A 16,389-nucleotide genomic window follows, 5' to 3' on the forward strand; every position below is an offset into this window, starting at 1 on the left:
TAAGAGTGAGGTGGATTAAATTACTGTTTGTAAACTCAACTAATGAGTATGTAGCTTAAAGCCAACAGTTCATAAAAGTTATTAAAAACACACAAAAAAAAAAAGAAAAAAAAAAGGAAAGAGCTTGGATAAGAAATAAAAGGAACTCACATAATATGGAAAACACTGCAGGAAATTAGCAGATTCATAACTTGAAACTGATCTGACAAACCCAGTTATGTCACCAACTTTCTGGACAAATATGCGTATTTCTTTCAATGCTATCTCAGAACAAGAAACATAGCTTAACGAAAGGCTGCTATGAAGTTCTGGTATGACATAAACCAAGTCAAGCAAACAAAAGAAAATGGGGAAATATAAACTGACACATCCAGGAATTACAAGAGAGAAGAAGGAGAGGTTTGATGGGCAGCTCTACAGCAGATTCACAGTTAGCCACAGCTAGGTCACAGTCGAGATTTCAATCTGCAGCGTTTAGTTCCAGCCTGCAGACAGCCACACAAACCGTTTCAGATCAAAACAATATAACAGTAGAGAGAAATCCTATATATATATATATATAAAAAAAAAACAACAACAAAAAAACAACAAAAAAAAACCCCATAAAAGATGAAAGACCATTTTAAAACTTTTGATGGCATAGCTCGGAGGAAATTGTCACTGGAGCAACCTTACTATTTTCCCCAGTGGTGTGACTAAAAGAAGAGAGGGTTTGGATGAGGTTCAGCAGGGGCAAACAACCTTTAGAAAAGGAAAGAAAAATAGTGCGACAGACAGCTTTACCCACTACTAACAATGCTTTAACAGCAAGATGAGCTGGACATAAAGAGCTGATTTTCACCTCTATGCTAGTTCTGTTTATATGTATCGAATGGGGCAAACCACACATTAAAATAGTACCTGGCCACATTTTACATTTACCCAGCAAAGTGCAGATGAAGTTTCATCACTTCAGCTTACAACATTTACAATCACAGCTTCCTAAAATGAAAAAAAAGAAAAAAGGACGAACACCGTATCTGACAAAAGTGAGCACAAACCTTTTTTTTTATGTCTCAACATATCTTTTCATAAAAGATATATAATAAAGCTTTTAAAAATATGGAAGGAATGTACTCTTGTAAGATACATTATGTCCCAGGAGATTGCCAAATCCATTTTAGGCCTTTTTAAAGGCATCAACATGCCAGTAACAGCTCTATAGTTAAGTTTATTTAAATGACTAAGACTGAGACTAATTCAATTAGATCAGAGAAGCTCAATTCCATTAGCTGTGAAACAGAACTGATAACTTTTTATGCATTTCCATGGTCCAAGACTGAAAAATCAGATTTTTCTACCTACTCATTAAATGCACCAAGACTAAGACCCCCTAGTATTGGTCTTTAAATCTATCAATCTGACTTTTTTTTTTATTAGATACAGGCTAGGGACATAGATCTAATAATTGCTTCATTTTATATCAGATTCAAAACAATCATGTCTATCAAAGAACCTGCAGTTCAATGTTTATTCATTTCTAACTTATAGTCCTCAGGAAATTGGGATTTGTATCATCCTTTTATGGGTTCTTACATTAATGGTTGATAGGATCACTAAAAAAATAAATACATAAAACACATCAACTAAAGCATAACTGACTCATAATTTGGAGTCATTCTTTCCAACCCTCACTAGGCCCCCTCATGGGCAGATGTGTTAAGGAGTTGACAGACAGCACACATTCAAAGATAATCTCTTGGAGCAACCCATCATATATGGCTGTTAATAATTAAGACTTGTGCATTCAAGACCCTGACGTCCCATTCAACGCAATTAGTACCAACAGTCAAACCACCAACAGTCTAAGACCCAACATTAGCTAGCATGGTCGATTATACAGCATCAGAAGACCTACCTACAGGAATCACCTCTTACTTTTTAAAAGTTCCAGGACTGGAAAGGATGTTCTGACACAGAACATAAATCAGCATCATATCTAATCTCTTTTGACACATATGCACACATTTCTGTACCCATGCATTGGTAAAGCTTATAAAACACTCACTCTAGCTCATATCCAACTTTTTTATGTACTGGTGGGTAAAGCTGTCTGGCAGCCAATGAAAGAAATGATAAATGTGACGCTGGCCCTAAAGGAAGGTGGGATGGGACCTGTGTGAAAGAAATGTGACCGCTTCTAGAACAGTGACCCCGTTCCCCAACCCACCAGTACCAAGTCCCCTAAATATGCTGCAGGCCACGCGGGGCAGAAGGCGCTGACGTGACAGTTGATCACTATATGCCATCATAGGTGAAGTTCTCCATCTTGACCGTCTGTCTGATTAGCAGCTTTGACTCCCGCCGCTCCTCATTCTTGATGGACTTGTTGATGTCCATAATCTTTTCACAGATATATTTGTTCACTTTGGACAATCTTTGCGTGATCTCAGCGCTGTCGGCTGTTTCTTGAGACACTCTGTCGTAGAGACACTCTGAGGAGGATCAAGTTATGAGAGTCAGAGCATCAGATGAGGAGCTGCTTATCTTATTTTGATTTCTGCTACATAGGTATTTGTAAATAAACTATTTTATTTATGTACCTCTAGTTTTTAAGCCTAACCATCTTCTTTAGGAGCTTTGAAGTCATGACTTTAATTTAGCTTACCTCTTACAATTTTCAGTTTGCTGGGTGACAGTGGAGGCTTGGGCAGAGCGTCTTTCTTCTTTTTGGTGGCAACTCCTGTGACACTACGGTTTTTAAGGGTTTCAGTTCCCCAGATCATCACAGCGAGGTTCTTTGTGAACTTGGAGTCTCCCTGTGTCCTCTGAAGCTGGTGCCATTTCTCTTCCTCCACCCAGATTCCACCACCAAGATGTACCTTCAGACAACAAATGAAATAGGGGGGTTTAAAGAGGCACTGAATGAAAGTTTGTATGAGCAGTTTCAAGCACATTGAGAATGTGTGTTGTAACCAGCACAAAGTCAGTCTACTGAAGTCATTCAATATTTGTTTTTAGGTTTATAGGAGATACAAAACAAAAAAGAGGTAAAGGATTAACAATAGGCTTGTCCCGATCCGATCCACGTATCTGATCGGGACGCCGATTTTGGCAAAAAAATGCGTATCGGCAAAGCATGTAAAATGCCGATCCAGTTTTTAAAAAAAAATCCGGTCCGTATTTTCCAGTTTCGCTGATTGAAACGATCCATTCCACTATTTTGCGCCAGTGTTTCCCTGTTTTGCATTTTTATTAAAACCTACAGTAATACTTGCACCTTTAACTGTTTACGGTTTTACTGTTCACTGTGCAATTTCAGATTGCTATTCATAATTTTGTCCAGTTTGTGTTTATCTCTTAATAAACAGGTAAGTTTGTTGTTACCAAGCATTGTGTTTTATTCAATCTCACCTAATTTAGCTGGCTAGATGTTATCAAGAGTACTAAAACCCTTTTCAACATGAGTCTTACAACTAAGGCTAAATACTTTAACTTAAACTTAAATACATGCTCGGATAGGCTGGTATCGGCCAGTATCGGTATCGGATCGGAAGTCCAAAAACAATATCGGTATCGGATCGGAAGTGCAAAAACCTGGATCGGGACATCTCTAATTAACAATATATCTTTTACTCCAGGGAACCACTGGTTTACAGTGTTCACACCCACATTACAGCCAACTTGATCTTTTCTGTAAAGAAAAAAAGATATGTGCTTCAAGAGAAAAAATGTCTTGCAAACTATTGATTAAACACAAATAAATAAAATTTGACTTTTATTTGCAAAGTACTTGTTAACAATGTATCAATATATATATCATAAAATCATGAAAAAGGTATATGATAAACAAATATGCAGAAGCTTGAAGGGTTCAAACACTTTTGAAGGCACTTTAAACTAAATATCATTCTAGCAGGATGTTATAATGCCAGGCTGCAGTGCATGAAAGCCAAATGATCCAAAAACCACACTTCTTATGAAGTTGTAGTTATTTTTATTTTGTTGCCCCACTCACTTTAGAAGGGAAACTGATTCCCTGTTGCTTAAAATAGACAGAATTCTGCACATGTGTAAAAGCTGTTAACATATCATATATGTTTAGAAACTTTAGGTAAAGGCATCTCCTCAGACTAAAAAAGAAAAGAAGGTCCTATAGGTGACCAACGTGGTTTGGTATCAGCTCAGGTAGCAGAATTACACAATGAATTACTCAATGGATCAGTGCAGCAGAGGTGATGAGTTTGTTGTCCTGTTGTTGGCCCAACACTCGTCTGCAATTCTTAGAGTGGCACTAATCCCTCCAAGAGTCATCAGCCCAGATGAATCCTAGAGAGCAGAGTCTGAACTGATGTTGAAACTTTGGTCTCAGTTAAATCCACTCTGATACTGTTCTACTCGGTGTCAGTAACTTCATTTTATGAAATGCTTCTCATGTTCAAGACACCAAATATTAAATGTATTCACCACCTACAATAAAATCTGCACTTTTCCTTTCCATTAGATCTCCATGCCATATAACGTAGGCTGAAATACCATCTCACCATAAAATATCTTTTATACATTCACTCTATTCAAAACAGGCAGTCTCAAGAATATTTTCTTGCATAACAAAGGTCACAGTGACGTTAATCTCTCAGACCTCTGTCCAGAAATGGGATGTCACTAAGCTTATACTGCAGCAGCCTCATAAAGGTTGTTTTAAATCAGCCTTCTTTGCCATTTTGGATCCATATTTCAATCAGACAGTATTGTCATTTCCTCCCTTCCTACTTTCATTCTAGTAACCTCAAACAAAGCAGTTTGCATCCATGTAATAGAAACCATTGCAAGTCAGCTACTTCGTAGGGTTACCATTAATTATCTTAAATAATCTTAAATGAACTTTAACTTGACTATATGCAATTCACTAATTACATCATATATGTGTTTTGATGTGTATTTGGTTGAGTCCTTATTAAATAAAACTCACTTAACCAAAACATCTACTTAACTTATATCATCCGTTGACTCTGTGGGCTCTAATTAACTGATCCAGGATAATATGAACTGTCTTTATGAAATAAAGTGAAAGCAAAGGCTAGTCTTAGAAATTTCCAAGAGATATAGTAACAGAAATATTAATGTTTTAAACATTAATCAGTTTTCAATTTATTGGCTCTGAGCTCTGTGAGTGAAGAAGATGGGCCGCCAACCAATGGGCAGAAGTTGACTCTCTAAGACACACCCCTTCCTCATTTGCATAATGATGCAGAAATGCAGACAGAAATTTAAAAACGACAGGCAGAAATAATTAGCATGGAAGAAATAAACAGGGTAAAAAAAATACAAGGGAAGAATAAAACAGACAAAAATATCACATGCAATACTTAAAATATAAGTAACAGATAAATAAAGTAGAAGATTAAAATGGACAATACCTACATGAGGTAATTATTACAAGGGCGAATAAATAAAGTAGCTAATTACAAGAGCTATATACATTTTTGTCTCACTGTATAATTTAATTTCTACCTACATTTATTTGTTTATTGTATTTTGGGGGGCAATTAATTGTAAGCTTATTTATTTATTGAGCTTTTTTTTTTTCTGTATTTATTTTTAAATAAAGGTCCTCCATACTTTTTGACCCGCCAAGCTTTTACTATTCTGTATTTGTTTTCTCATGTATATTGTCCTCATACACCACTGGCATTCACTTGTTTATCATATAAATGTTATATTAAGCTAAATAAAAAAAAAAAACTAACATCTATATAAGAAAATAAAAATCAAAGCACAAATTGTGAGAAAATCATTTGGCTCACTATGACAATATGAGTGATACAGCTTTTTACAGGCTGGACTGGGATATATATGCCAGATCCTAGAACGTGTTGGCTTTATGCTACGTTCACACCGGACGCGGCAGGCCCAGCAAAATCGCGTCTGCTGCTTAATTTTTGCTGCTTGTACCAGTTTAGTTCTGACGCGTCAGATGCTTAAACGCTCCCAACGCGCTGCTTCAGCTGCTCAAAACGCACTGCGGGACCTTTGACCTTTTGCTGCTCCTTGACGTGCATCAACCATTGACTTTGCATAAACTCGCTGCTTCTGCTGCGTCCAGTGTGAATGTAGCATTACACTGTATAAAAGAGGGATTTATGCCATTGTAGGTAAGTCATTACCTGGATTTCTGTGAATTTCATAATCAATGCATTATGACAAATCAGGCTTTTATAAATTGTTGGCAGATACATATCTCTATATATCCATCCGTATATCATTTTTCTTGTTTGCTGTATCAGGATAAATGAGAAGGGGAAATGTTATACTGAAGCTGCACCGATGAGGGATTAATAGTAAATCACCAGGTTAAAAAAAAAACCTAAGAAGATGGCTGTAATGTTTCTGTGAAATAGAACATTGATCATGTAGAGCAAAGAGTCTGTAGGAGACTGAAAGTGAAATGCTACGAGTTTTCATTTAAGTAGAAAAAAAAAGTTAAGGTATTTATCTACATTTATGGCTGCGGTTGAGGACTTTCACCATTTTCACTACCGCTGATCCTGATTGCCATTGTTGTGGATTGGTTAAACTGGATAGGCTGGACGTAATCCTGTTGAGCTCGCTTCGTGCATCAGGCCTTAGGTTCCATAAAATGTCAACATTTTGCTCTGTTTATATTTATTATAAAACTTTATATATATATGTATGTGTGTGTGCAAAGGTCAAATAGATCTTGTAGCTCCAGATAAAGTTAGGTCAAGAGAAAACCTCTCTATGGACTGTAAAGAGTGCTGACCTCTGGTATAGAGCAGATACATAAAACATGATCCAATTGGTGTTTTAACATCATTGTTGACTTTCGTACATTAAATCCATTTTAAGAGAATTTCACAATTTTCACAATTTCACATTTGAATCTTTTTTTTCATGTAGCATCACCATGATGTGCAGAAGAAATAGAGTGTGGACTGAAGCAAACCTGGAGTCAGACATTTTCCCCCTGATGATTTCTATTTCTTAAACCATACATTTAACTTTATTTTGAAATGGTGCACAACAATATTGGTTCAACACTAAGTGCTTAAAAGGGTTCTGCTACTTGATTTTTCCAGCACAGATGTTACTAAGGGCAAGCTATCTCTTTGGAAATATAGTTTAAAGAGAAGCTTATTTTACCTGCTTTGACCACTAAAGAAACTCGGGTCACAGGTTTTAGCTTTGATTGCCTACATTATACCTCACCCTACAGCTTTCTGCATAATGTGAGAGTATATTACATAAACCGCTGCAAAACAGTCAAAGCTGATTCCCTGGCAATGAGGACAGACCTGGTCTTAAAGGTAAGCTAATGCAACAGGGGGCAAATGCGTCTCTGTTTTCCTTCTCTATTCTCTTATCACCGTAAAGTCTTTAGGCTAGCATCCAAAAAGCTTTTCCCTGTGCAGTTTATGTGCTTTAGGCTTCAAGCCAGCAGACAAGCTTTCTACTGGCCTTAAGTTAGACAAGGCTGTATTCATCCATCCAGCCCTTTTTCCTCTCTTTATCTTTTTCTCACCATCTCCCCTACCTCCTTTCCTAACCTCCCCTTGCACTCTCTGAAGGCCTAACCTGTCAGTCACTTTAAATTCTTCTCGTGCAAATAATTAATATGGTTCCCAGATGTAGGAGCGTTCTAATTTGCAAGTGTTCTTCACGCTTGAAGTGGCCACAGGCCCAAGAGCTTGAAGCACCAATCCCCCCATCATCTGAGACGGGGCGGCTGGTTGAGTTACAGCTGTGGGGGAAGCAAAGAACCCCAACAGGCTAATAAACACTGATGATGCTGGCTGGGCTTACAGGAACAATAATAATCTTCTCAACCTTGTTTACCTGCTAGGACAGGGCAGCAAAAGGGAAAGAACTGATCAGCCATGACAGCCTGTTTCACTGTTTATGGTTGTTAACAGGAAATGCAGTGTTTCCTACAAAAATCAGGCCTCTTTCGATGGTCACGCACAAGAAAATGGCCAGGATTACTAATTCAGGAGGTGAAAGATTTTAGGGCTTGCTATAGTTGGGTTCATTTATATGGGGGTCTCTTAACTGAAATAAAAACATAAAACTGAAAATACCTTTATTTATGATTATTTAAATATTTAACAATTGAAGAAGCCACAGTGTCAAACAGGAAAATGTCAACTTTACCAAACTATAAAATACATATTTGTTTAATATTTTTTCTGTATTACTTAAATTATTATTTATTTATCACTATTTATCTATTTATTGTCAATTTGGTTGCAGTACATCACTGGGTTTAATTGGTAATGATGAAGAATAAAAATATGCAAACATCTAAACTATATTACAATTATAACATATTAATGTTTGTGAATAAAAAGTCCTTTCATGACATGTTTGCTTAACCATAGTTTAAATATCTGATTTACGCAGTTTCCGTTTTATATTAAAGACATTGTAGTCCTCTTATTTAATAAGAAATCGAATATATCAAAGAATAAATAACTTCAAAATCTGATTCAGGAACATCTTACTGGTTCCATATCATAAGTGTTGTTAAGAAGATTCACTTTTCATTCTGCTTAATTCTGTTTTATATCATAAAGATCAAAGAAAAGAACTTCTGAAAAACTAAAGTGAGAAAATGCAAAAAGCCTATTAGAGGAGCAGTTAACTCATCATTAAAATTAAAAGTAAACATTTTAAAATGGGCACCAATGTAATAGATTCCAGTTCTGAGTAAAATGTTAAGCCCAGTTAGACTCACCTTCCCATCATTGCAGGTGTACACGGTTCTGGGTGAGGGTGAGTAACTTGAACTTGTGTTTGCTTCTTCCCTGCATGTCTCCTGGGCCTCAACTATAGGTTCCACCACTTCAGCCTTGATTGTCTGAGTGCCATTGTCATGCATAGGCTCTAGGAGACAAAGGTGACATTCAACATTACAGAGACAGTAACTGGACCCTCATCTCCCACTGAATCAGCCATTTACCGATGCTCGTACAATCGTTAAATATAAACATACAAACTCTGTTTAAGTTGTTTGTTTTTTATATCCTGGAACAGTGTCAATGGTATGTTTGTTCCCTGCTTTAGGTCAGGGCTTCCCCATGGCCTGCGACAGTAACTAAGCTGTTCTGGTAGCTGGCCACACTAAGCTCTAGTGCAGCTGATGAGTTTTAATATCGGTCAGCGATGCACTCTATTCCCAGACTGATGGACTCCCAGGGTGCTCTAATCTCTAGTCGGTCCATTAGATGAACTAACCAGCATTTAGGCTCCTTTATTTGCATTTAAAAATTTATGTTTGCTGAGGTTCAAGTTTGGACATGACTTTTTGACATTCTTAGGCTTTTGTTAAAATTATTTGGGTGAAATATCCCAATATTCCACTAGTTTTAAATGACTTAATTAGTATAAAACACAGAATCAAGGAGGAATCTGTCTTTTAATTTATTTTTTACCATCAGCCAAATGTTACACCCAATCCAGCTGAAAGAATCATATTGCTGAAGTCCCAGCTTGATAACTAGAGTATTCCTTATGAATGTTCTGTAGCAAATAGTTGATTCACAGAAATAATGAAGATATTTTTGTTGTTCTAAAATATAAGCCTCAATAAAAATCTTAATCGATTATTTTTTATGTATTTTGACAGTCTCTGTAAACGTGTTTATCTAACAGACTGATCTCTGAATACGCCCATTTATTTTTGCATGAGCCAATATAAGCTTTTATCTGAAAGCTCTGCAGTTTGTCACCTTCGGCAGTTTGCCGTGGTATTTCTTGCAGGGATTTCTTTCTGTTCAAATAAAAGAAAACTTTCTTTGGGCATAAATAATTTTGAGCTTAACTGTATGTCCTGCATCTGTGTTGATGGTAGATGGGTCAAGAAAATTTAAAAATGATGCAGAGATACGAGCACACAAAAAGATTCTAATTATAATCACTGAAAAAAAGCCCCTATTCTGATATCATTATTTCTTTTAAAAGGCCATTTTCTTCTGGTCCTTTATGAATAACTTGCTAATGTTCTCCTCCTCTTTGTGCATCGAAAGCATCAATTTGTAAGTCCCCTAATTTGACTTTTATCAGCAAACTTCTAGAACAACTCAACTCCAAATACTTTAATCAATCAAAAAAAAAATTCTAGCAATATAATTCTCTGAGTTTGATTGACAATAATTCACAATTCAATTTAATTGCTTTGGTATAAATAACTGTAACTTTACTGATAAGGTCATAAATCATCTGAGTACCACAGGTTGCAGAGGGTTGTGTGTTGGAGTGCATTCTCCTGTTCTCTCACCGCTGCCCAGTCTCATGAGGAGTACATCCTGCAGCCTCCTGTTGAAGTCTCTCAGTTCTTTAACTTCTGTCAGCAAGCTGCCGTATTCTTTTAGCTTCTTGGCCTGCTGCACCAGCTGTCTGCGGGTTCTCTCCAGCTCCTGCTGCAGTCTCCTCATCTCCTCCTCCTGTTGCCTGTAGCTGTGAACCAGCTCCTCATACAAAACCCTTGGAACAACGGCCGCCACGACCTCTGACACACAATGCGTGTCCACCTCCAAATGTTGCTGCTGATGATGATGACGTTGCCCGTGCTCTGCCTCCATTTCTTCCTCTTCATCATCTGCATCCTCTCCCTCCTCCGCCAACCGGTCCTCATCCAAGTCCTCCTCACCTTCCATATAAGAGTTGGCTGCATTTCTCTCAAGGCGAGCCACTACTGCTGCAAGGCTCTTAGAGGAGTTAGAGAGAGGCTTCCCATGGTCATGAGACAGGGCCTAAACAAAATGACATGTTAGGAAAGGCTTTGGGCAGATGCATGACAACAAAGCTATGACCATAAAAGAAATCATGCTGACAATTGCAGTTCTAACTCTCAAACAGACAGTGTTGTTTTTGACAGCCATCTTAGATTGCTGCGATTGCGTCTTCAGGACGAAAACCATTATTAGTCTTAGTCCCATTTCAGTCATTATGATATGTGATAGTTTTAGTCTTAAAAAGGTTTTAGTCTAATTTTAGTAGTGTCGCAAAAAAGTGAACCTTTACCATTTTGAATAACAACCAGATTCTTTACCAGACTGACAGCTCTTGCCTAGATAATACAATTGCTGGGTATAGAATGCCGCCATGCAGTTAATCATCGCTGTTGGGCAGAAAACTTTGATTAAATAAGCTTTTTTCTTTTTATTAATGCCCCACTTCATAAAAAAGTCTCACAAAAGTTGTGAAAATAGCAGATCTAATTCAACACATCATATTGGTTAATACAGCAGACAGACAAGCTAACAATTGTACAATAAAGGAACGGTTTTGGACAAACAAGGTTTCCAACTCAAAGCAAACACTTCCTGATCTGCTATGAATTATGCATTACACACAGATCAATAAAATCTTCATTATCCAAAAAGGCAAAGAACCAAAACATTATTCTTCCTACTTTGGCAATTTTGGCTTTATTTCTTTTTACCCCTTGGTTACTGCTGCTCAGGGGTCAAAGTAGATTTCAATTCACAGGGTTTTGATTAAAAACCCTGTGAATCAGAGAGAACCTACACAATTGCCTTGTAATGCCATGCCAATCCAGAGGAAACAAGGAAACATTAATATCATATTTAAATAGATGGAAACGAGAACAATGAGAGAGAAATATTCAAAGATCTATGTACCTTTTCACCTGGCTCTTTATCCAAAAATAAACAGTATGCAATGAAATATTTTTTTGGATATAACTTAGGGATTCCTTTTGGTAGAAATTAAAGAAGGATTAGTATCACGTTTCATAAGCAGCAAAAATAAAATATTGATAGTAAAGGGATTTTTTTATGCTTGGTAGAGGATGATCAGCCAGATAGATTATTAAGTAGCGAGAGCAGGAATAGTCATACTGCCGAGAGTGAAACATCAGAGAGGAACGTGAAGCAAAAACTCAGAGCTAAGCGTGCAAAGACGCATTTCTGCAAAAATACAGCTAGAAGAACAGAGTTTGTCAGTGTTGAGTGTGCAGTACCAGAATGATTCCGGGTTATTTTCACAGACCCTGCCGCTGCTGCCATTATTTATCTGTGGTCATGCAGAATGTGCAATGCTGCACGCCCGATGGGCGGCAGGATCTAACAAGACGCAGTAGCATGGCTGATACTGCTTAGCAAATCACAGCACAATAATGCAGTTTAAATGTCTTGCCGACCATCCGCTAATTTTTATGTAGTCTCATGTCGTCGACTAAAATTCAAACCTAGGAATAGTTATGTTTTAGTCATCAAAGATCCACGTTTAGCTCATCGGGGTTTTTTTTAAACCTCATGAAAAAAAAGGAATGTCAAAGAAATAATTTTTTCATCACATCGTTGAAAAAAACAACACTGCAAACAGATATTGGCATATATGTCCTCTAATATAAGGATGGCATGGCATGGTTTCTAAAAAAAAAAAAAACACCCAAAAAACTGAAATTACAATTGAATGGTGTATGTTTTTGAGGAAAGTTTCAATTAGGGCTGGGCATATGATTTAAAAGTCTTAATTTATGCTTTTTTCCCCTACCAAATCCAATTAATCGATTTTTTTCAGTTATGTTTTTACTAAAAATATCTTATATTGCTATCAGAAGCAGCTTCAATTTCATTAATCCCTTCTGGGAGGTAACCTTAATTTTAAATTTTAAATGGTAACGAAAAACACAGTAAATGTTTGCAGCTAATAGTATCACACAGTGTATCATATGAGGAGACATCCAAGAACCAAAAGTGAAGAACTGATGTATCCCTGAGCTATGGAGGCCCGAAGGGTGTATTGATGAAAAAGAAATCCACATTTTTCAGAACTTTAATCTTCATAAACAAAATATTTGATTAATCAATAGAAACTGACTAATCATCCAGGCCTATTATCAATTACGATTAACCCAGATTTTCATCCTTTTCCATCATCGTGATGTCCACACCTCTCTCCATGTGCTTAAGCATTCTAGTGACCAAACTGTGAATCAGGTCTGGAAAGTGAAAGTCAAACCAAGTTGTTACTATATTGTTGGAATGCATTGGACTTAAGCTTTCTAGCCTTCCAAATACTGTTGCAATATAGCACACACTGACTTAAATATACATTTCTGCATCAGGAAATAAGTCACAAAACAACTGGGAATGAAGTATAGAATTCAAGAAGCTATGTTCCAAGAAGTTTCTTAGCAGTTAGCGAAACAATACCAGAAAGTAAATGAGAACATCAATTTTGTCTTTTCCAAAATACCACAAACATATTAGATTAACAACATTTGTTAAATAGTATTAGCCAATAAAACAATGTAAATATAATATTTCCTACACACTGACAACTATTCTAGTTATCGGCCATGGCATAAGGGCATTCAACTATTTTTTTTTTATTGATTTTCCAAAAATATGTTTAATAATTTTTACTTAAGAGGATTTAAAAACTAAAAAAAAAAAAAAAAAAAAAAAAAAAAAGCAACCAAAAAAAAAAAACATTCAATCTATGCAGGGATATGGCAGTGACTACAATCAATTTGTTTGACCGTGCACATCTCAGTAAGACCAGAGGATAGGAGTCATAGAGTTCTCTGATGAGCTGCTCAGCGGATTTGCCGGTGAAAGGGCAGCTGTCCAGAGTGCTGAATTTGTGTTAATCCAGCATATGGTAAAAATAGCGAAGGGGATTTTGGAAGTCAGCCAACTTTATGAAAAGGTGATATTAAATCATGAAAGGACAACTAACGGAAATAAGACAAGAGGTGTATACATGGCAAGGAAAATACACAGTTAAACATCAGCCCTATAATAACTATTAAATGGGCCACTACTTGGTAAAGGATGCATGATTTTAAGGTTTAGATTAGATTTACAAGTGTGTGATTAAAGGACAATAAGACTGTGATTTTTTTCAATAAGGAGTAGTTTGTATTTTCTGTTATAAATGAGTTAGTATTTTACAAAAACAGGTGTTCAGCCTACCTTTTTATGCCTCAGTGGTAATCTCTCCTCTCCAAAATTATTCTCGATAGACTTTCCTGAATTCCTGATGGACATCTTGGGAATTTTCATCTTCTTTTGTGTAATACTATCTTCAAATTCATCTACTGTATCTGTAAAACCATTAAGCAGAAACACACGTATTAATAATAGAAGCTGGAAACAGTGTGTAAAAAAATCCAAACGTTATTTTGTCCCCACTAAGCTAACTTTAGCACTATTTAAAAGGGGAAAATTTCCGACAGACTGCGGTAAACTTTGACATTGTAACATCTCACAGCCCAGACGGTTCACTCTCAGGATTAAGAGTGCAGCTAAACTGCTAGTGCAAATGGAAACAAATATTTTCACCACAGCGAGACACGGTTTCGCTTCCACTGATCTGTTATTTATCCTTACATTTCCGAACTGCAAGGACGTTGAAATGTTAACTGACACGGAAATGGCTGCAACATCGCAAATGTAGCCCAAAGCTACACAGAAGCTAACTGGCTAACCGGCTTATAAATGCTCTCAGGCTAAAGCTGCAATAATACACCGCGGCTCTTCTAAATAACAAATAAAAGAATTCACTGTTGACATGATGACAATCCTATATCCACTTTGTATGCGTCTCGTCGTTAGCATGCTAACGTCAGCTAGCATCGTTAGCTTCTAGGTGTAAACAATCACGTTTGCTCGTCATTGATAAAGGCAACGCGTATAAACCACAAACTCCCCATGGCTGATTGATGTCGAGATATTATCAGAATGAGAGGCTGCACTAATAAATATAAAAAAAACATGAAGCACCTACAAGCTACATCAGTAACCTAAAGTTAGCAAACATTGCTAGCATTGCTAGCGGAGGACGTTGCTGTCAGATTCCAGCTGATCACGTCTGACGGATCCACCGAAAACACCCGCGTTGACAGCTCCTCTATGCTACACGCACAGGAACGGTCGCCTTTCCGGCGGATGATATTATAGTTTAAAGTGGTGTTTTCCGCGTTTTAAGACGAGTAGCTTACCTGCAAGGGCAAGGATCTGTGCTTCGCACGGCTGGCCTGCGCAGCCATTCTCTCCAGCTCTGTGAACCAGATACACCTTCTGATGATCAAAATCAGTTCTTTGCAGAGGTCTGAAATCTTCGATGGCTGAAACGGGTAATGCGTAGCACATGTCGTCTTCAAAAAATCTAACAAAAGCATACATTATTTAGATGTCTTTGGTCCTGCACTTTGGATATGGTTGACAGTTTTTCCCCCACAAAGTATTAAAAAAATATACTCATGGGGGGGTTGGGGGATTGTTTCTGCGCTCGGCTACTCTTGACTGGTCCACATCAGCAGTGTATCATCAAGGCAAAACTAGTAGAAATCGCTTTAACCTGGTCTACTTTATGTTTAGATTTGTATAGTGTCAAATGTATTTCTACAGTTTTAATTCTTAAACACTGCATGCTGGACTCAAATCTGAGTATTGGACCATATGGAATATAAGGAATGCTACTATTTCAAAAACTGTTTCATGTGCATAAAAAAAATAAATAAAAAAGGGAAGATTTAATTGTCTTTTTATGTTTTTGCAATGAGATTTTCATATCACAAACCAGCTCCAAAAAACAAGTGGATTATTACATTTTCCATTTAAAAAAAAATCAAATGATCCATTTATCTGTCTGTTTTTTATCAAATTAAATCATAAGATGATTGGTGAGGTAAAATATATTTTAAATTGTGTTTAATCTGTCTGTTCTTATCATATCATAAGATGATAAGTGAGATTTAGTATATACACTATATTGCCAAAAGTATTTGCTCACCTGCCTTGACTCACATATGAGCTTAAGTGACATCCCGTTCCTAATCCATAGGGTTCAATATGACATCGGTCCACCCTTTGCAGCTAGAACAGCTTCAACTCTTCTGGGACGGCTGTCCACAAGGTTTAGGAGTGTGTTTATGGGAATTTTTGACCATTCTTCCAGAAGCGCATTTGTGAGGTTGCACACTGATGTTGGACGAGAAGGCCTGGCTCTCAGTCTCCGCTCTAATTCATCCCAAAGGTGTTCTATCGGGTTGAGGTCAGGACTCTGTGCAGGCCAGTCAAGTTCATCCACACCAGACTCTGTCATCCATGTCTTTATGGACCTTGCTTTGTGCACTGGTGCACAGTCATGTTGGAAGAGGAAGGGGCCAGCTCCAAACTGTTCCCACAAAGTTGGGAGCATGGAATTGTCCAAAATGTCTTGGTATGCTGAAGCATTCAGAGTTCCTTTCACTGGAACTAAGGGGCCAAGCCCAGCTCCTGAAAAACAACCCCACACCATAATCCCCCCTCCACCAAACTTTACACTTGGCACAATGCAGTCAGACAAGTACCGTTCTCCTGGCAACCGCCAAACCCAGACCCGTCCATCAGATTGCCAGATGGAGAAGCGCGA

General features: G+C 37.4%; 2 protein-coding genes across 3 annotated transcripts in view; both read right to left on the reverse strand.

Annotated features, from left to right (window-relative positions):
* agbl4 (ATP/GTP binding protein-like 4) overlaps nt 1–16,389 on the reverse strand; it is a 424,654-nt gene that overhangs the window by 98,142 nt on the left and 310,123 nt on the right. The window lies entirely within an intron of this gene.
* bend5 (BEN domain containing 5) lies at nt 885–15,273 on the reverse strand. The gene is made up of 6 exons (XM_038281090.1): nt 14,975–15,273; nt 13,947–14,077; nt 10,277–10,751; nt 8,735–8,883; nt 2,648–2,861; nt 885–2,474 (listed from the first exon to the last, which is right to left on the reverse strand). Exons 1-6 carry the CDS (start codon nt 15,156–15,158, stop codon nt 2,278–2,280), a joined length of 1,350 nt encoding a protein of 449 aa, XP_038137018.1. The 5' UTR covers nt 15,159–15,273; the 3' UTR covers nt 885–2,277.

This window comes from Cyprinodon tularosa, unplaced genomic scaffold, assembly GCF_016077235.1.
Source record: "Cyprinodon tularosa strain WSP-4 unplaced genomic scaffold, ASM1607723v1 ctg167, whole genome shotgun sequence".
In the NCBI taxonomy this organism is placed as follows: Eukaryota; Metazoa; Chordata; class Actinopteri; order Cyprinodontiformes; family Cyprinodontidae; genus Cyprinodon; species Cyprinodon tularosa.